Genomic DNA, 25,779 nt, shown 5'->3' on the forward strand with positions numbered 1-25,779 from the left:
CCAGGGGCTTCAGGACAGCCTTCTTTCCGAGGGGCTCCTGCTGCTTTGAGTGCAGTACGTGGAACTCTCTCCATTCGCCTTGTGACCCTGCCTTACACGCACACCTACCCAAGGCCCAGACTGTAGAGAAGCAGCGGAACGTTTAGCAGAACAAAGTGGACACGTTAGTAGCAAAAAATCTCTGAAGGTGTTTTTTACTGGATAGTCTTGTCTTCTTTGAAATGTATACAGTTAGGCCAGATCTTATTCCCAGTCTGTTTCACTTTATTGCTTTAATGAAAAAAAAAAAAAAAATGTTTACCAAAGCAAGTGCAGTCAAATGTAATAGAAGACCGTGGCCTGACAGAGCTCTGAGAAGGCAGTTTCAGGAGAGAGGCTAGGTTCAGAAGGGGGATGATCCGAGGATGACTTTTGTTGTTGGACTCGCCCGTAAGAGGTGAATCGGAGCAGCCGTGTCCACCGTGGGTCGCTTCCCGAAGAAGCCAGTTTCCTAGACTCCGCTGCACTGCCCTTGGGTGAAGACATTCGTAGGGGGGCTCCGGCTGTTGGGGAATCGGTGAAACAGATGGTCCTGCTCATTTATGCATCATGTACGTTATAAGTTACATATAATCAGTACTTCTGCAGTTATTTAAGTGTTTGATTGCATCTTATTTTCATTATATAAAAACGAGAAACTGGTACAGTGGTGAGCACGCATCTCAGTGTTAAATGGACATGGAGGGAAGTCATTAGCCATGGCACAGACCGTCAAGCTGGGTGATTTTTTTTTAAGCTAATTATAAAAAAATTTAACATATATACAATATGTTAGACATGTAGAATTGAAAGAGGTTTCAAAAGGCAAACTCAAATTAGAGATTTTAAAACAAGTTGTAGCTTTCTTGGAAGGAGACTTTTCTTAGACCTACAACATACACAAATGTTTCTATGTCAGGATATTTGACTTCAGAACACATTTTCAAAATTACATTGTGTACAAAAGTTTCATAGATGATGTAGTGAATTTTTTAACATTCATATAAGTGCATAGTACATATCAAGAATCTCTAAAACATTCCAGTGCCTTTCCAGTGCCTTTTCTGATAAAAATCAGAAGACCCGACAGTTGGCCATAAGGCCCTACATAGTCTGATCCCACTTCGGTCCTTCTGAATCCATGCACAACATCCTCCCTGGAGCGTTTCTGTCCCTTTGTCGGGAGTGCTCTTCTCCCAGACGTCTGCATGGCTCCCACAGTTCCTCCCGGTCGTTGGTTATGCGTCAGCGAGAGCGTGCCTTTCCTTGACCACTCGCTGTGGTCAGACGCTATGAAACAGAGATTACATGGCTGCCCTACTCTGCTTCATCGCCTTCATTCCCTCTGTCGTCACCTGACGTAGTATTTTTTACTCGTGTCCCACTACTAAAAACTGGTGGGAAACTTGGTATGTTTGCTCCGCTCTTCTCAGTCCTCTCAGCACGTGGTGATACAATAAATACTTGTCCAGTGAATGAGAAGGTGATGGGTCTGTGGACAGTCTCTGTGTGGAGATTCGCAAATATAGGCTTTCAGCTCTTTGTTCTGCTGTTGGGTCATCTGGAATCCTCCAGCATTTTCTTTTTTGCCACTCGCCTGATGACCATTTACTCCATAAATATATGCGTGATACGTATGTGCCTGGCACTGGGGAAATATAAGAACAGACAGTCTGACAAGTCCCTGTCCGAGTGTACCGTTTAGTCTGATGGGAACCTGCCCTGGTCATTGACAGGAGGGAGAAGTGGACTTAAAATTCCTAATCTGTTAGTTCTTTGACTGCGATGTGTGCAGGGGTAAGAATAGGATAAGCTAATACTGGCCTTGATTTTCAGCCTTTTTTTTTTTTTAAGATTTTATTTATTTATTTGACAGATCACAAGTAGGAAGAGAGGCAGGCAGAGAGAGGGGGAGGGGGAAGCAGGCTCCCTGCTGAGCAGAGAGCCCGATGCAGGGCTCGATCCCAGGACCCTGGGATCATGACCTGAGCCGAAGGCAGAGGCTTTAACCCACTGAGCCACCCAGGCGCCCCAATTTTCAGCTTTTTATAAGTAAGTGGCTTTCAGAGACCTTGATACTTGTGACTGAAGTGATGTTTCTTAGGGCGCCTGGGTGGCTCAGTCGTCGGTTGAGCATCTGCCTTCGGCTTGGGTCATGATCCCAGGGTCCTGGGATCGAGTCCCGCATTGGGCTCCTTGCTGAGCCAGGGAGCCTGCTTCACCCTCTCCCTCTGCTGCCCCCGCCTTCCTCAAATAAATAAATAAAATCTTAAAAAAAAAAAGTCTGTGTGTGGGGTTTTTTTTTGTTTGTTTTGTTTTTAGTGTGTAAAAATTATTTTTATCATTTTTATTCGTAAGTGTTTGAGAGTTGGGTCAATGTTCAGATCTTACTAGAAAAGGCAGAGCTGGATTTACAGTCTGTGTTCGAAGCCTCCACTAAAACTCAAGGGTTACCTTCCCCTGTCATCATGCCAATGTGTCTGATCCTCATCCTTTTATACTTAAAGAATTTCATCATGTTATTTTATAATTTATTTATCCTTTCTGTTTTGCTTCCAGTTTTTTATTTCTATAACTGTTACTACTGGGAACTTCCTGTGACTTGGTTCTTGATAGCCATCTGGAATGTAGATATTCAACTATGAGAGATCAATGCCAAATTATTTTCCAAAGTGGTCAGACTGGTTCATGCTGCTACCAGTAAAATGCGAGATTCATGTGCTCCTTGCCCTTGCCAGTAATTGCTGTTGTTGCACTCACACATTTTAGATAGTCCAGTGACTGTAACACTGTTTCTCATATCAAGGAATTTTGCTATTTTTGTTAGGTGTGATAATGCTATTGTGGTTCTATTAAAAAATATATGTCCACTTTTTTGGTCCACATTTTTAAAAATATGTGTATTGGTTATATATATGTAGGGATGAGATAACTGGTATTTACTTTCAAATTTTTGAGCACAATGTGCTCTACTTTGGGGTCTACTGGTCAGATGGGAATACAGACCCAGATTATTGCTTAAATGTTGAATTTACTGTTCTGTGGTTATGTAAGAGAACATACCTACTCTTAGAAACATGCTGAGTATTTCAGAGTACAAGGCATAATTATGATAGTCTCAAATAGTTCAGGAAAGAAATTACATATATACATACAAGCTTGTTTATATTATTAAAAATAGCCTAAAACCCCCTCACCTCATCATATGGATATAGCCACTATTGAAGTTTTGCTTTCACGTCTTTCTGTACGCTTATGTGGACTCTGAATTTAAGCACGAATGGGTCATACTGTAAATAAGTTTTTCAACTTTAATTTTCCTATTATTAAACATTAAACTGAGTTTTGATCCCTGAATATCGCATCATATAGCTTAATTTATTTAACCATGTCCGCATTCTTGAATATTTCTTTCTTTCTTTTTTTTTTTTTCCAGTTTTTCCCTACTAAAAATAACAAATGAGTAAGCAGGAATTTATAATGTCCTTTTCCAGTAGAAAAGAGCGCCTCCCTTGATTCTGCAGATCAGGTTTCCCAGCTAAGTACGTTCATAGTTCTTTTGTGACACTTACGACAACTGGAGTTAATTATTTGTGTAATTATTTCTCTCCAGCCAGACGGAATTCTGTGAAAGCGGCCTGTTTCAGATTTTACTTATTTATTTGACAGAGAGAGAGAGTGTGCACAAGCAGGGGGAATGGCAGACAGAGGGAGAGGGAGAAGCAGCCTCTCCATACAGCCCGATGTGGGAGTCGAACCCAGGATCCCAGGATCATGACCTGAGCCGAAGGTGGTTGCTTAACCAACTGAGCCACCCAAGCGCCCAAGGCGGGCTGTTTTAATCATGGCTGTATAAGCAGCACCGGGCACACAGTGGGCCTCAAAGATTTGTGGAATCAGTGGAGAATGGTCAAATATAAAGTATAGTAATTATAAAATGTCACCTTTCTGCCACTTGCTTCGAAAGGTTGGGTTTCTTTACTGGATGAAGATACCCCCACCCTCACCCCCACAAGATTTAAGCATTGAAAGTGGGTAGGACTTAGAGTGGGAAAACCTGCCCCCTCCCAACAGGCGTGTCATTGTCTCTCTCCCCCATTCTCACAATGCCACTGTGCAATTGACCTTCCATTTTCAGAGCTCGAGGAAGCAGGCCCCACAGAGGGGAAGTGACCTTGTATCAAGTCTCCTGTGGGCAGAGCCTTGTGTTCCTGTGCCCTTGCTAAAACCCAGCCTCCCTTTGTGCTTCCCTTGGCTGTTGTAGTCTCACTTAGGGATCCCTTTTTCCCGCATCCTTGTACATGATGGGTTGTACTAAGGGAAGAACCATTGTCTGTATAGGGTGGCAGAGGCAGGGTTAAAAGACAAATGTCCCTATACTTCAAGGTTTGTAGACCAGTCTGTGAGGAGTCGCTAGGACTCATAGCCTTCTACCTCCTTCTGACCACCTCCTCCTCTGCAGGATGGGAGCTTGAAGTTGGTGATTTATTTAATTACTTATACTTAAAGATTTTATTTATTTGTGAGAGAGCAAGAACGGGGGCGGGGCAGAGGGAGAGGAACAAGCAGACTCCCTGCGGAGTTGGAGCCTAATGCTGGTCTGGATCCCAGGACCCCGAGATCATGACCCAAGCTGAAGTCAGACACTTAACCGACTGAGCCACCCAGGTGCCCCTGAAGTCCGTAATTTAAAAGAGCACTTCTATGCAGTCACTGAAAGGAAATTTTTTTGCATGATTGAAATTCACAAACCTCCTTTTATATAGTAGTAACATAAAAGGCACATTTTTTCTGTGGTCCTCATAGTGTCTAATCTTATCATACTAAACTTAAAAATTTTGTGCTTGTTGAGGTGCTTTTTATCACATTGAAATGGGGAATGTTATCAAACTCATGTTATTTACACATTAATATTATGCTCTAATTCATGATTCTCAGAATCACCTGTGGGCATTGAAAGTAAACCAAAACGTCTTGAGTGTAGTCAGTTCTTTCCTTGATCTAGGTGTGTTCATTTTCTGAAAAATCACCAAACCGGGCCTTTACGTATGTGCTTTTCTCTGTGCCCATCCTGTGTGATAATAACTGTACACACACATCTCTGCACATAGACACACGTAAACTTACATGCGTGTACACGCATGGGTGTAGACAAAAGAGGGTGGCGCCCAAGAGTCAGGATTTCTAAGGAGTTCACCAGCTGGTTTTCCCCGCTTAGGATTGGGAACTTCTGGACTGGGGCACAGCCCTCCTGGGATTCCAGGGCTGGGTTTCTCTGGATAAACTAATTCTGTGGTTGGGAAGTGCACCCCACCCCATGTCTAATTGAGTCTCACACGTTTATGGAGGAACTCATTTTAGTAAGACTTAACATTTGTATATCTTGACCGCTTTACTACTTTGTGTAAAGAATTTGAGCAGGATATCTGACCTCATTCTTGCCAAATAGGTGAGGAAATGGGTTTAGCTCCCAAGTTCCTGATAGAAGCCAAGGACGCAGGGCTCTTTCCACTGCTGCCTGCTAGGGTCTATGTCAGGGGTGTTGCCTTCTGTTCAGGGAGATACAGACCTGTTTGGAGCGTGTTTCCTTCAGCTCGTGCTGTAAACGGAAAACACACATGAGAGCAAATGAAATTATTTTGAGGACACAGTTGCCTGCTCAGGGACGTAGTTGTCAGGTAGGTCGACTCCCAGTGTGAGAGATGCAAGGGGATAGTGTGTCACTGTGTTCACCTGTTCCTCGCCCTAGGCTTTGCTCATTTTTAAGAGAAAGGTGGTTTTAATTACAACTAAATGTCATTCTAGTGATGATCAGTTGGTAAAATACGGGATATCCTACCTGCGCCTTTCTGAGTGGCTCACAGGCATATGAGAACTGGAGTGAAGGTGGATTGTTTATCCATTTTAGAGAGAGCACACATCTGAGTTGGGGGACGGGTGTGGGGAGGGAGATTTTTTTTTTTTTAAGATTTTATTTATTTGAGAGAGACGGAGATCGCAACAGAGAGCATGAGTGGAGGAGAAGGAGAAGCAGGCTCCCCACAGAGCAGGGAGCCCGATGTGGGGCTGCATCCCAGGATTCTGGGATCATGACCTGAGCTGAAGACAGATGCTTAATGACTGAGCCACCCAGGCGCCCTGAAAATTTTTTTTAAGATTGATTTATTAGTGCACACACATGCATATATGTGGTGGGGGTAAGAGGAGGAGAAGAGGGATAGGGAGAATCTCTAGCAGATTCTCTGCTGAGTGTGGAGCCTGATGCAAGTCTCAATCTCATGATCCTGAGATCATGACCTGAACCCATATCAGGAGCTGGACCCTCAACCACCTGAGCCCTACCAAGTTTTTAGGTTACTCATGAAATGTTAGCCCTGGAACCACCTTTAAGATCATAATAGTCAATTCAGTCTTCTGCTGATGAGGAAAGGAGGCACGGGGAGGCAGGGCTAGAACTTAGAGTCATACCAGTGGATACTGGAAGGAGGGGGAATACAAAAGTGCAGATTAGGTGGGAATGGATGCCAGAAGCTGAATTTAAGTACATGTGGCATGGGAAGGTGTTCGTATTTCTTATTTCCACGTGATCAGATTGTCTGTGAGACTCGGTTGGATTTTGTAGTATTTACTGGAGTGCCCAGGGGCGCTTTTTCTGTAAAGTGGGATTTTAACAAAACTATATTAAGACATAGGATTTTCATAAAGTGCATTTTATTACTGACTAGAATGGACTGGTTCATTATATTGTATTCTCGCAGAGTCTCTGTGGCTTATCTTGTTTCTTATGCCCCCACACCCCCCAAGATGCTCAGAGGGATCATTGAAATGTCACCTGTAGTAATATCTGTGCCCACCAGGTGGCAGAATTGCCTTACTTAAATGATTTAAGCTCAATTCCATTCTCAGTGAGTTACAGTGATAACTCGTTTCTTATTTTAATAATAAAAGAAGATGCCACGATAATTATCAAATTCCTGAAGAAAATTTTGGTATGCTCAGTTTGAGTTATGAGAGAGAAATTGGTACCACGTTTCCTTTGTATTACTAATGCTGCTGCAAGTGTTAATTTTTTTTTTTTTTAACTGTATTGAGGTTATAGCTTTGTCCTCAACCTACCTTATGGTGTCAGCCTCTTGCTCTGAATAGAATATGCAAGATCACAAGGTGTCCTGAGTCCCTGCAGTGTCTAGAGGAGGGAGGAGTGGGTGAACTCAGGTTACCGTGGCAACTTTCAGCTGCATTTTTCCCTTTTTTGCAGTTGAGTTTGAGACTCTGACTAGTGATACTTAGGACATTTAGTCCATCGGATGGAAACAAGAATATAGAAGCAAATGATGCCTATGGCAAGGCATCCATTCACCTGTTACCCTTGCTTTCCATCACTTCCTTCATCAACCCCAGTTTTATTTTCTTTATTCAAGCGACATAGACGATGTTGGCCTGCCTTCCTTGCTTGGTTCTCTGTGCTGTGCGGACGGTTCTTATCTGAGCCCTTCTCCCTCTGTGTGTCCTTTGCTCAAGAGTTAGGATAGCAGACAGCGGTTTAATATCACAGTCCTGGGGTGAGCTACTCTGCGCGTCTGTAAGCCCTGTTGCTGCTGTTTACCGGCTGTGTCACTCGGCCACATATCTTCTCTGGGCCTCAGTTCCTTTATGAATGGGAGTGATAATAGAATTATTGGAGAGGATTAAAAAGATAATCCTTGCAAAGAGCTAGGAATGGTGGCTGGCACATAATAAATTCTCAAATATTAGCTATTGTTATTACTCAGTCAATATCGCTGTTGAATCTTCAGGAAGCTTATCTTGATTTAACATCATTACCGTCATTATTTACTGGTTATTTTGGATTCCCATGCTGTACTGTCATATTATGTATTATTTTATGTATTTCTGTTCTCTGTTACTTGTGTGTTTTGGCCTGTATTTTGGCCTGCTATTAGTAGAGTGTTCTGTACATGGTAAGGGTAGTTCCATAAATGTCTAGGCTTTAGGAATTTTGTAAATTTTGTTTTTTTTTTTTTAAAGAAATTTTGTAAATTTCCTTGATGAATCTCATGCACATTCTACCTTTTTAAGTGATGCTACCCGAAACATAACTCATTTACTTGTGCTTTCCGTAATGCTAAGTTCTTGCCAAAAAAGCCAGTGGTTTGTACAGTCTGTGTACTTCTTAAGAATTGGAGTGATCTGTAACTTTATCCATCATAATTTAAGATCAGATAGTTCTCTTTGGTTGTTTCCATAGGACATTCAAGTTTTGAAAAATAATTGCATTAGAATAATGATGGAATTTTTACAATTTTTTGAAAAAAGGTTTTATTCATATTAAAAAGCATGTGATGGGTGAAGGGGTGAGGGAGAGGGAAAGACAGAATCTTTTTCTTTCTTTTTTTTTTTTTTTTAAGATTTTCTTTAGGGGTGCCTTGGTGGCTCTGTCCTTAAGTGTCTGCCTTTGGTGGCTCAGGTCATGATCCCAGTGTCCTGGGATCAAGCTCCACATCCAGTTCCCTGCTCAGTAGGGATCCTCTTTCTCCCTCTCCTGCTCCCCCTGCTAGTGCCCTTTCTCTGTCAAATAAAGAAATAAAATCTTTTTAAAAAATAAAAAATAAGTAAAGACTTTATTTGACAGGTAGAGAGCATAAGTAGACAGAGCGGCAGGCAGTGGGAGGGGGAGAAGCAGGCTCCCCAAGGAGCAGGGAGCCCGACTCGGAACTCAATCCCAGGATCTGGGACCGTGACCTGAGCCTAAGGCAGCCACTTATCTGACTGAGCCACCCAGGTGCCCTGGGTGGGCTGCCCTAAGACAGAATCTTAAGCAGACTCCCTGCTGAGCACTGAGCCCCAAGCAGGGCTCGGTCTCAGGACCCTAAGATCATGACCTGAGCTGAAATCAAGAGTTGGATACTTAACTGCCTGGCCACCCAGGTGCCCCAGACTTGTTTTTAAAGGAGAGTATACTTAGTGACTGGTCTTTCTGCTTCTGACTAACAGATGAGAATGTCAGCTCAGCTGCTTCCTGCACCCACTGACTGCCTGGTTCTGTCCCCTGTGCCCAAGTTGGGAAAGGCTGGTGGATATAAATGACTGGGCCCGTGGAAATGTCCTGGCATTTCCTTAAGCCATGTGGACTTTGTGCATTGTCCTAATGGTAGCTTACGTAGTGACTCGGCCTGCGGTGACTCCTCACCCCTGAACTGGGACGGACTCTGGTTAACCTTTAATTTCTTAGAGAGGAAACCAAGATCCCTGCTGTCAGAGATGAGAACGTTCTGGGAAACTCCCCAAGGAACCCTGTGTTCTTTGTTCTAGAGCAGTTGGTCTCAAGCAGCTTGTATTTCTCTGGCTTCCCTTCCTGTTTCATCTTTCATCCGCCTGAAGTAGCTGGTCATCCTTTGTTTTTATGAAGGCACGTGGGAGTGGATTTTATTGTCTTAGGTTGAAAGCTTATTTTTGCTTAAGGAAGGCATGTGGGAGGTTTTGAAAATGCAGACGGTCGGTTTTCCTCATGCCCTGCTGGCAGCTACTGGCACGCGCTCTGTGGAGGAGGGGCGGGGGGTGGCGGGGAAGGCAGGGGTTTAGAAACTGGCGGGCAGCTTTGTTCCTCTGATCGTGAGAGGGAGCGAGAGCCGAGGACCATCTGCACGCAGTAGGGAGGCAGTCCGAGAGCACGCTGTGAGCAGCATCCTTTGTGCGCGCACATGGCTCAGTTTCTGAATTCACTCCAGTCGAAAGCATCGCGGGAGGCCTTCTCCTGTGCTGTAGATTGCAGTTAGGTGAGGACGAAGCCTTACTGGGGAGAGTCCTTCCGGGGAAGGACAGGAAAGTTGCTAAAGGTAACACAGTCCAAACTGTAGTGTTTTCTCTACGTGAAGCACCACTGCCTATGAACCCATTTTGTGTAGAGACGGAGCCAGGGTTGGACCTCCATCTTCCGTGACCACATACCTGCGCTGTGCTGCCTTCTACCTTGCTAGCAATGAGCCTTTCTTCTTTGTGACACTGTACACACCACAGCACCCACCGCATTCATTTAGCAAATTGTTTAATCTCTGTTTGACATTGGGGTTGGTGAAAAGAATGAAAAATTGTATTTTTGCAGGAGGGTGTCAGATGGTAATTCTTTGGCAAGTTTCAGGCCTATGTATGAACTTACTGGGGTGGGGATACCAAGTGACTTCTGATGGAATTCTTCCTTTGCTTTAGATTTGATTCGTCAGGCTAGTCTCCAAAAAAATCTAAAAAAGAGGTGTGATTTGTAAAGGTTATGAGTAAGAATGCCTTGCTATTTACAACATGGAAAATGTTCTGTCCAAACTTAGCTGCAGCACTGGGAATCCACTGTTTAGTCCGTTTTACTGTTCCTGCCACCAGCTAATCTTTGTTAGAAAGCAAAGGAGATGAAAATACAGTAGCATCCAAAGAATGCTTTGGTTTTCAATGTGATTTTTTTTTAAAGATTTTATTTATTTATTTGACAGAGAAAGAGAGATCACAAGTAGGCAGAGAGGCAGGCAGAGAGAGAGAGGGAAGCAGGCTCCCGCTGAGCAGAGAGCCCGATGCGGGGCTCAATCCCAGGACCCTGAGATCATGACCTGAGCTGAAGGCAGCGGCTTAACCCACTGAGCCACCCAGGGACCCCTGAATTCTTTTCAAAATTGATTTCTTCTTCCTAAATTGGTTGTCAGCTGTGCCCCAGTCAGGTGAGATGCTCGTGGTGACTTAAACAGCAAGGACACAGCCTGAGGAGCTTCGATGGGGCCGCTTCTGTCAGCTGCCTGTGTAAAGGCGGCAGGTGACTGAACCTCGGCGAGCCTGTTGTCACGTCTTGAATTTGGTCATAGCACCTGGAGAGTGAGGACAGGCCAGTGGGAAATGCAGCTCTCTGTTTCAGACAGTTCTGTGCTCTTCGGGTTTTTTGGGTTTTGTTGTTTTTGGTGGGTTTTTTTGTTTTGTTTGCTTTTGGAGCCTGTGTTATTTTTGTAATTTATTAATTACAAATTAATAATTTTGTAATTTATCAAAATAAAAATTTATCAAAATAAAAAGGAATATAATGAAGTGTTGCTATTGATTAGTAGTCTCTTCGTTCCTGGAAGAAAGATTAGGAAACGTGGAGAGGAAATAACTTTGAGGGGTGCTGACTTCTCCAGGACATTAAGTCCGTCTTCCTTGGTGCTCCCTTAGTGCTTGAAAGTTGGCCCTGGTCACCCTGCGGTGGAGTTTGAAAGCAAATACCAGGCACTGGTTCATGGAATTCATCTCTAAGATTTTTTAATATAAAGATAAGTGACTTGTTTTTTAGCTTTGGCTAAGACTAAAAACAAACCCCCAATTTTAATACTTGTTTTTATTTCTTTTAATTATCTTTCAAAGTATCAAAATAACATTTATCATAGGAAATTTATGTAGAACCAAGTTTTTTAAAAAAAAGAATCACAGTCTTCTCATCCAGAGCCAAGTCCTGTTAATCCTTAAGTGTATTTTGAACCATTCCTCTGTGGGATTTATATATGTAAGATCCATAATGGGATCCTGTATGGTTCTGTTCTGTTACTGTCTGTTCTTCCTTTTTATTGCTGTGCATGGCAGGCCTGAAACATCCATCCGGCTCTGGTGCTTCTGGACTGTTGTTTCGTGCCCCTCCGTTGGTTTACTGGTCTCTTGTCTTGTTTTTCAGTAGATGAATACATTGCCATCGCTAAAGAGAAACATGGGTACAACATGGAACAGGTAATGACGCGGTTTTCTTCTGTTGTTCAAGATGGGTTTTTTTTTTTTTTAAAGGGGGGCGGTTTGTAGCTAACCTGTTAAATTGTTTGTGTTCTGTGTGTTGAGTAGCAGCGCGAATTTTTGGTGGTCACTGGCAAATTGAGGTTCCAGTCCCCTCTTCCTGCCGGTGATGAGCATTAGAGGACGCTTTGATTGGAAAAGCGTCCGTGTGTTCCTGCAGGTCTGTAGTGTTTGTGGCGCCTGTAGCTCCAGGCTCGCTCCAAGGTGCCAGATGCTTGGCATAATGCTTCCCTTGTTCGCCATTTGCGTGTTTGTGTGAGGGTTTTCCCTGACCCCGTCACGTTCAGACCCACAGTGTTTTCATATTAATTGTTTTGAATCACCTTCAGGTTGTAAAATTTGACTAAGGTTTTCTTAAAATGATTGGAACCTATTAATGAGAAATATATGAAATTAATTTTGCTCCAGAAGTGTGATGATAATCTTAATTCAGTCTTATTTCTAATTACTGTTTTAAAAATAAGTATATTAAGTTAGGTTAGCACTTTGGCATTGATCTAGGTATTACAGCCTGTACATTACTAGCATTTATCCTCATGACTGAGGGATATCACCAAGTTACTTTAGATAGAATTGGACTCTTTTGGGATGCCTGGGTGGCTCAGTCGTTAAGCGTCTGTCTTCGGTTCAGGTCATGATTCCCGGATCCTGGGACGCAGCCCCACATCAGGCTCCCTGCTCAGTGGGGAGTCTGCTTCTCCCTCTCCCACTCCTCCTGCTTGTGTTCCCTCTCTTGCTGTCTCTATCTTGCTCTCTGTCAAATAAATAAAATCTTAAAAAAGAAAAAATCAGACTCTTTCTTTTAGCCCTGGCCTTACTTTTAATTGTCCTACCCTGGTAGAATTTGTTGGAAAAGCCAATTACAATGAGATAGTTCCAGAAGCTTTCAAAGCAAAAGATGTATGCTTTCTCTTTTTCCACACCCTACTCATGAACTTCACGAAGTTGCTCAGAAGATCACCATTTTTTTTTCTTTTTTTTAGTATTTTATTTTTATGTAATCTCTACACCCAGTGGGGGACTCAAACTCGCAACCTCCTAGATCAAGAGTTGCATGCTCCACTAACTGAGCCAGCCAGGCACCCTGAACATCACCAATTTTAAATTCTATTTAGAAAGTGTATAAATTACTGGGCGATTGGGGCATCTGGGTGGCCCAGTCGAAAGGGCCTGGGACTCTCAATCTCAGGGTTGTGAGTTTGACCCCCCACATTGGGTGTACAGATTACTTAAAAATAAAATCTTAAAAATAAAATTGGTGATTGCTAAATACACACTTGTATGAATTTTTAAGGATTCTGGTCTTCAAAATTTTAATTCTCTGGAGCTTTGGAGCTACAGGAAGTTTTCTCAGGAAAAAGTTGCTGAATTGTCTCTCTTATTTCCAATTTGTCCCTCACCCATTTGAATATTTTCTCCCTTCTGAGCTACCAAAACCAAACAAAAAAAAAAACAACAACCCAAAACTATTTTTAAGTTTTTTCAGCAAAAGAATAAAGAATGATTACATTTTAAAAACTTTTTTAGAAGATTTATTTGTTTTAGAGAGAGAGCGGGGTGGGGGGCTGCAGAGGGAGAGAGACTATTAAGTAGACTCCATGCTGAGCACAGAGCCCGACAGGGAGCTTGATTTCATGGCCTTGAGATGGCAACCTGAGCCCAACCCAAGAGTCAGCTTAACCAGCCCAGGCACCCCCAGTTAAGTGCTTTTAGAAGTTACTTTGCCCTGTTGTCTGTGGAGGCCTCTTAAGGGTACAGATTCTGGAGCCACACTGCCGTAGTCATCTCCCACACCAAACCGTTTGCAAGGACATAATTTCTCAGGGTCACCGTATTCTAATCTGAGAAGTGAGCACGGTGGAACGTGTCTCGCAGGAGTCTGCCCGCAGGGGGCGTCGGTCGCCGACAGTCACCTCGTGGTACTGCCTGGTTGCCCAGCAGCATAGGCTCTTCTTCTGCTAATCTCATTTCCATTTTAGTGTTTCACTCCTGTCTTTGGTCTAAAATTTCACTGATACTGTTTTTCTAGGCTCTTGGGATGCTCTTTTGGCATAAGCATAATATTGAAAAGTCATTGGCTGATTTGCCCAACTTTACCCCCTTCCCAGATGAATGGACTGTGGAAGATAAAGTCTTGTTTGAACAAGCCTTTAGTTTTCACGGAAAAACTTTTCATAGAATCCAACAAATGGTAAGTAAATGAGAGCATTGTATTTTCTCTTCTCCTCAGCCTCTCTTCACTGCAGTGTATCTGAAGGGAAGAGATAGTGTCCACAAGCATGAATGTTCTCATTTTTAATAAAACTCTCTTTAGATCGTTCGTACTTGCTGTGGGGTGGATAAGAGGCTTTACATTACAAGAGCGAAGCGTTTTCTAGCACTTCCCAGCTTGATAGCAGCTGTAACAGAAGGCCTCTGCCACCCCCCATCCCTGTCTCTCTTGTTGGGACTCCCCAGATGAGTCCGATAGAAAGCATCTTTGATGGTTGTTTCATGAGGGGGAGCATCATGGAACCCTATCAGCCTGGGGAAGGTTTGCTTATCTCTTCTATTGGAGAAGGCCATTTGGTGGAGTCCTACCAGGAAAGCTTATTTGTAGTTACATGAGTGCTAAAATGAATTTTTTAAAAAAATAACCCGAGTGTTAGGCTAGAAACTTTAGGTAAACATTTGGATTAATCTCAGACTGCTCTAGCAATCTTTTTCCTGGGCTGTCACTTCCAGTCACACTGCAGTAGTTTGGAATTTTTTTTTTTTTTTTTTTTAAGATTTTATTTATTTATTTGACAAGGAGACACAATGAGAGAGGTAACACAAGCAGGGGGAGTGGGAGAGGGAGAATCAGGCTTCCCACCAAGCAGGGAGCCCAATGTAGGACTTGATCCCAGGACCCTGGGATCATGACCTGAGCCAAAGGCAGACACTTAACGACTGAGCCACCCAGGCGCCCCAGTAGTTTGGAATGTATTGATAGGAGTTCTCTTTGAATCTCCTTCTCAGAGAAAAGAGCCCTGACAGTACATTTCTGGGTATGTGAGGCAACCCTTATTAACTGTACCTAATAAGCACACTTGATTTGGGAAGATTAGCTCTAAATCGAAACCAACTCAGTTTTTATGTTTAGCTTCCTGATAAATCTATAGCAAGTCTGGTGAAGTTTTACTACTCTTGGAAGAAGACGAGGACTAAAACCAGTGTGATGGACCGCCACGCTCGGAAACAGAAGCGGGAGCGGGAAGAGAGGTCAGTGCCTGTCCGGAGGTGATGTCTCCCCACGTGGGGATCTCTTGGGTCAGTAGAATTTCTAAGAGCTGGTAGACACACAAAGGAAAGGTCCAGTGGTGGGTTTCCCCAGGGCCTTCCTGCTAGAGGCACATGTACACAGATACTCTTGCTCTGATGCTCAGGAGCTGTGTTAACATGTGTTCTTTTCTGCAGGTGTTTTTTCCTTACTGCTCTCTTCCTGCATTCAGTAAGCTTCCATTCTGAAAGAGCAAACTTGCCCATATAGTCTTTCCTGCCCCTGAAGGTGTCTCCTTTTAATAAGAAGGAATCCATTATTTCCTAGGTTGAATTTCCTTTCTTATATGCAGGATTTGTGTGACGTGCTTTAATGTCTGATGTGTTAGGAGGTGATTGTGTAGTGTAGATCTCCTCTGTCCCTTTTTCACCACCTGTTTTGTGTGTGGGGCAGAGAGAGGGGGAGATTTCATGATTTCTCCTTAATAAGGATCTAGTTTTAAGGATAGCTTAGTGAGCATGCTACATCTTACTCAACACTTGTGCGGACTTCTGAGTGGCACAGAGTAGTGGGAATGGCCCTGTGCTCACACACGGGGCAGGTCCGAGTGTGAACTCCGCAGGCTCTCTGCATGTGTGCTCCCGGGCCACGCTGCCCCACTCGGGCCTTCCCCAGTCATCACTTCCTCGACTCTAAAATGAAGAAGCTTCAAGTCCAGAAGGCAGCACATACACATACTGGTTTTTGTGTTAGGTCAGTGGGACTGTAAGTGGCTTTTAAAAATTATGTCTTCCACATTTTCTGTAATGTTATTTTTAAAAACTCATCGTACAAATAAAGTGAAGGAAGTAAGACTGTATGATCTCCATGGCTCCATTGCAGGAGAGTGTTTTATGATTTTAAATAGAATAACATGTGGGAACAAATTAGAAGTTTGACTTTTGGAGAATTTGGATCCGTGGGCTCAGCTTTAAAATGGGGGCAGTGGTGGGAACATCTGCAAAGCTCTCATGTCCGGCTTCAAGAGCCTGTGACATTGTTGACCTTGATCCGTCTGCCACTTATACACTAGTGTGCCTGTTTTTGGATCATTGCTCTTGGTAATCAGAAGCGGCAAACACTACTGAATTTGTTTTTAGTGGTCCAATAACTTTTGATTAAACGTTTTTATATCCATTATATGTTTGGTCTCATTTACTTTTTATAAATTGAATCTCTTACTACAGATACGTATGCTCAGCTGAAATCAGCTGAAATTAAAATAAAAAGTAAGTGGGATTTGTCCTTGTGTGACATGGTAAGAGCATCGGCTGACACCTGCGTACTCCCTTCCCTGGTCATCAGCACCAAGGGTAGGGAGACCGGCTGTGCTCCCACCTGCTGTGAGGACGCAGACCAACAAGGGCACGCCACATGGTGGTGGCACCGGAGAAACTGTTGGCAGTAATGGCAGGGTCTGGGAAAGAATTTTCCTCAGCCCCCGGCTCTTCTTCTTTGACACTCTCTCCTCAGGCAGGGTGGGTGGAGAGAAGGGTAGCAGAGCCACCCAGGATGGATTCTTGGGACGGTGGGGACATTGACATTGGAACAGCTGCCTGTTTGGCTGCCATTACTGCTGAGCTGGTCGAAACTGTGGGCAAACTGAGGCCAGCTACTTGACTTGTGTCAGCCTTGTTTTCTTATTTTTTTTAAAACAAAGGTCCTAACTACTACAGAGGTCTTTTAAAAAATTAATACATGGAAGGCTATAAAGAAGAGCATTTGAAGTACCATGTCAAAATGAATGTTCTTTTTTAAATTAACCTAATCTGAAGTACCAACCTCTGCAGGCCACCAAGAAGCCTCTCCCACCCTCACACTGTCTTGAGTTATGAGCGTCTGTCTACTCCTGGGACTTGAAATGGAGTTTTACTTGTTGGGGAGTTTGTTCCCAGTGCAGCAGGACTCAATTCTTGAGTAATCCCCCATTTACGGCTCATGATGATGTCCTAGCCCTCCACAAGCTAATTATGGGGCAATTACATAAACGTCTCAAATTTGACATTTTCAGTGGAGAGTTGAGAAGAAGCATTTTGCAAATGTAAAGCAACAGTGTTCGGACCTGATTCGGAAGTTAGAGACCCATTTTAATAGTTTTTTTTTTAAATCCTGTAGACCAAGGGAACTATGAAGTTGGATATTATTTTATTTGAATCAAAAAATTTTTTTTTAATCTTAGCAGTCTGAAAACATACTAATTTTATATTAAATCTGTCATTAAATCAACTTATTGCTTATATTTGTATATTAAATAGAATTAGTACCAAATAATCTTTCGGTAACTTGCTCTTGTCTTCCAGTGAGGATGAACTGGAAGAAACAAATGGAAATAACCCGATTGACATTGAGATTGATCAAAACAAGGAAAGCAAAAAGGAGGTATTTTTTTTTTCCTTAGTATTGTTTAGGCAAATAAATTTTATTACTCATTCCATAAGTAAAACATTCCTCTTAACGTATTTAATATATTAAATGCTATGTACAAGGCATCATGATAAGACTTTTTAAACAATACTAACTTTGCTTTATACACCTTAGAATTTTGTTTGCCAAGAAACAGGAATAAAAAGGAAGCCCTAAAGGAAGTGAGAGCGTTATCGAGTAAGGATTTTGCCCCCACTGGGCACCCGTCCGCACTGCCTTCTTCCCTCCGTCAGCAGCGGTGGGGTGGTATTGGTGAGGAGCTGGTGAGGGCTTGGTTCCTCCTCTCCACCCTTGGGGCCTCCTTCCTCATTGACGGCCAGCCCCAGGGGCCTGCACGGTGGTTCTGGGGAGGACAGCGGGGGACTAGCGGGGACTTGGTGCACATTTGCTCGTTACTCAGAACCAGCTGTGGTGATGTTGGCGGTGAGCCTCACACATGGTGAATTTTTAATCTTTCACATCTTAAAATCGTTGTGTCAAAGGATTCATGATACCCATGAATTCCTACAATTGTAAATGACTTTTGTTTTGTATATTTATAACATAACATTTCTTTATTGTAAACTGTCCACTGAGAACGATGGAGTATCTAGATGACCTTAGTAACTTTTCGAAATGTGTTGTGGTCTAAGGTTATTTTGCCCATTCATAACAGTTGACTAAAGCGTATGTGGGATGCCTGGGGGCCCTCCATCAAACCCAAGGCTCATTGCACAGATCGGGAACCCCGAACAACACAGCATTATCTGTGGCAGGCCCCTGGTGGGCTCTTGATACAGTCCCTGGAGGAAAGGGCCTCATTGTCCATTGGTGCCCATCAGCCCTTTGGTTCAGGCTGGAGTGTTGCATCTCAGTGTGGGATGTAACTTTCATATATTCATACAAGTGTTCTGACGACAGAGTCTGTATCTATAGTTTCAGTAAAACCTCATAGAGTTCTCTGTCAGAAGATTCTAAAGTGTGAGAACAGCTGTTTTAGTCTATACTAGGAAAAAGAAAAGGGTCTGGACATACCTGAAATTAAAAATCAATCACACCAGTAATAACGTGCTTTCCCTAGGCAAAGTAGGAGATCCAGCTAAACAAAAAAGGGAAAATGAAAATGATTCACACCCTTAATGATTATCACCCTTGACCACCGTTACATTTGGGTGTCTTCTTCCAGATGACTTCCTGTGAACTGAATATGTCTACTTCTATAATTCTGAATCTGTATTCACTTTTTAAAAAACATAAAATGGGATCTTAATACGTAATTTTTTTTAAGATTTTTATTTATCTTAATACATAATTTTTAATAACCTTCTACGTTTACACTTTCTTGAACATGTTTTTGTATCAAATATATTTGTATACGTCGTTGTTTGCTAGTTTATCATACACACGTAATTCAGCCAAGTAATCTTAAGGGTTTTTATCAGCCCCCCCCCCTGCTTTTTGCTATTATAAACAATGCTGAAGTGATCTCATGATTAAATATTAGTACACTGAAGTTTTTCCCATTGGAACAAATTTCTGGAAGTTGAATTGTTGTGTTGGTGTCTTCTAGTTACATTTTTAAGGCTTCTTTTGGTGTGCTGCTACATACTGCCAAACTGAAAATGGGTTCTTTATGGACAGTACTCAAGCCAGGGATTTGTATGAATACCCAAACAATAAGGCCATTTTAACAGTTGGCTAAATTAGATTGTTCAGGAAGTCAGATTGTACCTGCAATTTTTAGGAAGCTTTGTTTTGATGCACTGTTCTGTATTAGGCTCTTCAATGGGACATTCTTAAATGAAAGAGGAAGGTCTTGATTTTACATTAATTTCTGTAATTCTTATTTATATAGCACAATTTCTGATTAAAAGAGAAAATGACTTATTTCTTACATTCTGTGTGCACTAAAATGTTGTTAAAACGGGTACATGGTCCATCAGTGATCTTTATTGAACAGCATAGCTGTTACAGACATGCGTTATTGCCTACTAATGTTTTTATGTAGTTGCTTATGACCACTTGTTCAAGACCTCATTGGCACCATCATAATTTACAGAGTCTGCTTATCTCAGTGTTTCAAATACGAAGCAAAAAACCTTGTGTATTCTTAGCTTCACCAACAAATGTTAATATGCTAATAAGATAAAATTATGAACAATTACAGAAATTTCTTCTTAAAATTGTTATCAGGAAGGCAGTATCCTTTTCTTGCCAAGGTTTTATTACATTTCATTTCCAAAGGTTTCAGTTTTAGAGAAAGCACTTAAAAAAATTTAGCAGCAGTTGTGCATTGTGAAATGACAGCATATATTCTTGAGGCAAATTACACAGTTGCCCTGAAAGTTAAGTGTCATCCAAAAAAAGGTACATAAAAAAAGTCATAGTTTTGTATAGAAATTTATATATATATATTTTTTAAAGATTTTATTTACTTACTTGACAGAGAGAGATCACAAGTAGGCAGAGGGGCAGGCAGAGAGAGAGGGGGAAGCAGAGAGAGAGGGGGAAGCAGGCTCCCCGCTGAGCAGAGAGCCCGATGCGGGGCTCGATCCCAGGACCCTGAGATCATGACCTGAGCCGAAGGCAGCGGCTTAACCCACTGAGCCACCCAGGCGCCCCAGAAATTTATATTTTAATAAACTTCTATATAGATTTAAAGAATTTAAACGGGTTTTTATATGTGTACTAAATCTTTTTTTTTTCTCTTTTCTTTCTGTGTTCCCAGATCCATCTCTTTTGCTAAGAACTGTTAGGATAAAATAGCTTCCCCTTCATATATACATAGCACACAGATGAGAATGCAGATCTGTTCTCTTCCTGTATTACTACAGGGAACTGAGCATCCTTATTGCCGGAGGCGTAGAGTGACAGAAGAAGGTTGTGTGTACAGGAGGCAGGGGCTTCTGCTTGATGTGTTAGCCAGTGTTTCTGTTAGCTGCCTGTTGGGGTTTCTAGATGCTACTTGGGCTATGGCATGGCATTTGTCTCCAATTGTTTAGAGCCATGTTAAGAAAATATGCTTATTACTGTTCCTTTGGCATTTTAATGTTTCAGAGTCTCATTTATCAAATCTGTGTATCATGCAGGTGCCCCCTACGGAGACAGTTCCTCAGATCAAGAAAGAGAAACATAGTACACAAGCTAAAAATAGAGCAAAAAGGAAACCTCCCAAAGGAATGTTTCTGTCTCAAGAAGACGTGGAGGCTGTTTCTGCCAACGCCACCGCCGCCACCACGGTGCTCAGGCAGCTAGACATGGAGTTGGTCTCAATCAAGCGGCAGGTACCGCGGGTCTGGTGCTAGGCACAAGGGCTAACGGTGCTCCAGAGGCCTTTGTGTGTTTCACGCACGTAGCTGTGCTCTTCACAGGTCTCTAAAGGGCATTTTGTTTCTAAGGAATTGGACAGAAGATCTTAGGTACTGATCCGTTGATGTTTCTTAAATTAACTTTGAAATTGAAGATTTTTATATGTGTGTGTGTGTATATGTGTGAGATTTTCACAGTGTGAGCACAGCCACCCTCTTGATCGAGAGAAGAGCGCTGCCTCCCGAGCCCCGTTCCTTTCCCCTGTAATCCCTGCCCTGCGGGGACTCGGCATGTCCTCCAGCGCCTCACTAATGCCCCTCACTCGTTACCTGCTTTCTTTCAGTAGCTGACTACTGGTCGTACTTTTTAAACCACACATTATCTTTTTCCGTTTTTGGATTTTATATAAGCAAAATCATATGATGTGGTTTCTTTCATTTCCTGTGTTTATTCAGCACGTGACGTCCATCCAGGTGGCCTAGAGCTGTAGACGATCTCTCTCATTACTGTGTAAATACCCCGTGACTTACCCTTTGTACTACTGGCCGATACTTTAGGCCATTAACAGATTGTACTGATCTGGTTTTATATGACTCTTGGTGTGTTTTGTATGCATCTTTGTTGGATACATACCTAAGTAGAATTGCTGAGTTATAGAGTATGAATATGACCAACATTTTATTTTATTTCATTTTCCCCTCCCCTCCCGTCTCCTCCTCTCCCCTTCCCTTCTTTCGAGGACATTGGGTTGTGCAGAGGGAGTGGGAAAGAGAATCTCAAGCAGGCTCCCAGCGCAGAGCCTGACACAGGGCTCGATCTTACCACTCTGAGATCATGACCTGAGCTGAAACCAAGAGTCGGCCCCTGTCCAGCATTTTCAAAAACAATCCCAAGCGGTTTTCCAAGGTGCTCATGTCAATGTATGTGAGTTTGCTTCCACTACACTAGGGCTTACTAAATGTAGCCCTATTGACATTTGGGGCTGGATAATAACTTGTCCTGAGGAGCTGTCCTGTGCCTTGTAGGATGTTCAGCAGCATCTCTGGCCTTTGCCCACTAGATGCCAGTAGCACCTTGCCCCCATCAGTTGTGCCAACAGGAATGTCCTTAGGCCTTGCCTAATTACCCCTCTCCCCCGGCCCCGGGTGTGGGGGCAGAATTACTTCCTCCTTCCCATTCTGAAGCTTGCTTGCCTTTTCACTCTCTTAATGGTTTATCTTTTGATGAAATTTTTAATTTTAATGTAGTCCAGTTTCTCATTCTTACCTTTTATGGTTAGTGCTCTTACGCTTTGTTCAGAATCTTTTCTAAGGTTATCAAGATACTCTCCCATGCTGTATTCAGAGTGTTGTTCTGCCCTTCACATTGTGGTCTTTAGTCTGTCCGGAAATACTTTTCTGTGTGTGCTGTTACATGTAGGGCTGACATACGTGAGGTAACAGTACTGTTGATTGAAGACTATCCTTTTCTTACCTCAGTGCATTAGGACCTTCGTTTTAGATCACGTGTCCATATATGCATGATCTGCTTTAGGGTTTTCTGTTACTAACTCTGGTCTGTGTGTCTGTTCTTCACCGATCCTGTCCTGCCTTAATTATACCTCCCTTACAAAGCCGAGCATCGGGTCTAGATCGTAAGTTCTCCAAGATTGTCTATCCTGGCCCTTTGTGTTTCCATATAAAATTTAGATTCACGGGACGCCTGGGTGGCTCAGTTGGTTAAGCGGCTGCCTTCGGCTCAGGTCATGATCCCGGTGTTCTGGGATCGAGTCCCACATCAGGCTCCATGCTCAGCGGGGAGCCTGCTTCTCTCTCTGCCTGCGACTCTGTCTGCCTGTGCTCGCTCGCTCTCTCTTTCTCTCTGACAAATAAAAATAAATTAAAAAAAATTTAGACCCACCTTCTCAGTTTCCAGAAGAACAATTCTTCTAGAATTTTTATTGGGATTGTATCGAAGGCATAGATCAAAATAGAGACTTAGCATTAAACTGGAGAACTAGTCCGGACTCACGAACATAACCTGCCCCAACCAGCGCAGATCTGGAAGTTCTCGGTGTTGGGCCGTTTCTGTGTCCAGGGCTTTGTCAGAGTTACCCTAGACGTTTGGTGCATTATGATACTCCTGTAAAGGATACTGTTTTTAAGATTAATCCTTTCGTAATTACTTGTGTCTCATATGAGGAATGGCTCATCATTTGAATCTGATTTTTACACGGTACGTTTAAACTGCAGATTGAACTGAGTAGCCTAATATTGTCCTTTCACTAGTGTTCTGCCCCTCCCCCATCCTTCTCTCTGAAATTGTGGTGGACTGATGGTTTACTTGTATTTTTTGCTGCTTTTGACTCATTGATCTTGATAGTTCATGGAAGGTTAAATAGGAAGCCCGCCATCATGTCACAGGTGCGAGGAGGGGTCTGTGGGCCGGGTCTGTCATCTCGTGTCCAATGGCAGCACAGAGCAGGACCCAGTGTTCCCTGTGCAGTCAGAGGATTGGCTTCCAGCCGTGGCTGCTGGCACAGCTGCACCCTAATCTTAGGAGAATCACTTAATCTTTCTGGGCCTCTTTTCAAATGAGGAGATTAATCCTTCCTGCCTGATCTTCCAGGCTATCTGAGGGCTGCTGCAGGAGAGAGCGCTTTAAGCTCTGTCGGCTGTGGAAGAGCTCTCTGACGGGGCTGTGAGCTCCCACATGCATTTTCATTTTCCTCTGCACAGGGGCTCGTCTCCCCTCTGCCGAGTGCGTCCCTAATGCCGTTCGGCGGTCATACACGGAGGAAGGAAAATGAGACCCCCTCTTCCATGGAGGCGCGACTGACACCGCAGTCAGCTGTAACGGCCGTCGGTTCACGGCCAGGGTCAGGAGCGGGAGTTTTTGAGTGAAGGAAGCTGCTTCGGGTTCACTCGGAATAGAGGGGGTCACGTGTGCGGAGAGGAGACGGCTTGTCCAGCCCCCACAGCCAGATGCGCGCTCACCCGCAGGGGCGGCCGGCCCACACTGGACGTTCTCTGGATGCCTCCAGGGGTGGTGGGCTTCAGGGAAGGGCTCGCGTGGACGTAGCAGAAAAACTAACCAACAGCAGCTCAAACAGTTCAGAATTTATGTTTATCAAATAGCAAGAAGTCCGAGCACCGGTGGTTCCTGGCATAGCCTGCCTGTTTACTGGTGGTGTTGAGGACCCAGATTCTTCCACATTTTCTCCTCTGCCCCTCTCAGTGTCCTGGCTTCTCGCCCTGCTGTCCTGTCACACGGGAGCGCCAGAAGTCATTTCGCAGGCCCCACGTCTGCGTTCAGGCAGAGAGGAGGGGCCGGAGGCGGAGCCAACCCGGCTGTCCTTTTGAGCAGGAAGAGCTTTTACCTTCCAGGAGCTCCTGTCCTTTCTGCATGCCAGAGCTTTGCAGAACGGCTCCTCCTAGCTCCGGGGAAGACCACCAGCCTCTGCGGAAGATGCCTGTGAGAAGGGGGCTGGGAAACACGCGACTGCTAGATTGAGCCAGTGGCCGGTGCCTGCCACCTTAGGTCTTCCTGAGTGGAGAGTGAGGCAGTGACACAATAAAGTAGACCAGTCGCGTTCAGCAGGGAGGTCTAGTGAGGCGCCAGGCCAAGTCCACTGCTTTTTTGTCTTTTCTTTAAATGCTGCGGACTTTCCTGTCCCATTTCTCATGCAGCTTGTTGCCGCTCTGACGTTCTTTCCTGTTGCTATGACGTCGGCCGCTAAACCCTGTTCTTACTCTGGTGGTAAACACTGAGTGTTTGTAACAAGGAGAACACATTAGGAAGAGAGATGAAGGTTAATGAGAATTTAGAGCTAACTTTTAGTTCAGAATTTGTGGATGTGTTGCCATGTAGTCACTTATGTAATCTCTGTGCTGCTTTATTGATTTTGAAGAGAAAATGCATGTGGTAAATAGGTTGGTCTCCTTGGGAAAGGTATGTTACTTAATCACAACGCAGTATATCCCAAGGTTCAATGAAGTATGTGAACAACAAGCCGGAGCGAATAGAAGAATGTATTTAACCGGACTGCTCGGTGGCATGGAGTATTCTAGATTGCTGACTTTTGAAAGTTCACTAATTCACTAAAACCCTGTCACAGGTTTCTAGGTCTAGCGTTTAGCCCAAGGAGAGTCCAGTGAACATAATCTTGAATGTCTTGTAACATTTTTTGGCTGGTTGGTGCCTGAGAGCTCTGACCCAGAGTCCAAGATCCTGCTGTCTGAGCAGGTAGCTAGTAGACACACGTGGTCATTTAAATTCAGGTTTGGATTAAAGCAGAAGACATGAAAAATTCGATTCGTTAGTTGCATAAGCTACATTTCAGGTGCTTAGTGGTGGCATGGGGCTGGAGGCTCCTGTGGTTGGTGGCTCCCGTGTCAAGTAGCCGCTGCGGCAGAATAATGCTGCATCAGAGAGCTCTCTGTGAGCTGATGCTGCCCTGAGAGCTCGGTGTCACTGTCCCAGCAGCCCGCTGGGGATCAGTTTCTGGTACTAGTTTATTTTATTTGACTTGGACCTTTTTAAAAGTGAACTAAAGCAATTTTCAGTAAATCAGGGTCCTCAGTTTTGGTTTTAGTGTTTATATTTCCTATATTTGCCTTCTCAGTTGTTTCTATGTTCTGATTTGACATTAATACAAAAAGGTTTGGCGTGGGCTGTTTCTGGTAGGCTTGGAGGCCCTTGCGAGTGGCAGACAGGCTCACTTTCTGGTCCCTGACAGCGCTGATCTTACTTACTGGGTCACTGGCCCCCTGTATATCTCCACTCCCTTTTAAACCTTTTAGAAGAAGTAAAATATAGAAAAGGAAGTGCTAAACTAGAATTCTGTAAAGCATAAGTACTTGAAAATGAAATTTTCGTCTAAGTATAAAAAGCTGTGTAGAGGAGAGAATTATTAAAGTGTCCCTGAGACCATGTCCTTCACCACCATCTCCTCTAGCTCTTGAGTGTCTTTGAGGTTTTATTTGGGAAAATGAATT

General features: G+C 43.5%; 1 protein-coding gene across 1 annotated transcript in view; it reads left to right on the forward strand.

The window, feature by feature from the left end:
- Nucleotides 1-25,779, forward strand: part of LOC111148509 (REST corepressor 1) — a 121,317-nt gene that overhangs the window by 85,551 nt on the left and 9,987 nt on the right. The window contains exons 4-8 of the mRNA XM_022505118.1: nt 11,699-11,751; nt 13,841-14,002; nt 14,936-15,054; nt 17,392-17,470; nt 20,584-20,778. Of these exons, the coding sequence (XP_022360826.1) occupies nt 11,699-11,751; nt 13,841-14,002; nt 14,936-15,054; nt 17,392-17,470; nt 20,584-20,778 (608 nt within the window). The remainder of the gene's footprint in view (nt 1-11,698; nt 11,752-13,840; nt 14,003-14,935; nt 15,055-17,391; nt 17,471-20,583; nt 20,779-25,779) is intronic.

Source organism: Enhydra lutris, unplaced genomic scaffold, assembly GCF_002288905.1.
Source record: "Enhydra lutris kenyoni isolate GAN:26980312 unplaced genomic scaffold, ASM228890v2 scaffoldscaffold20, whole genome shotgun sequence".
Classification (NCBI taxonomy): Eukaryota; Metazoa; Chordata; class Mammalia; order Carnivora; family Mustelidae; genus Enhydra; species Enhydra lutris.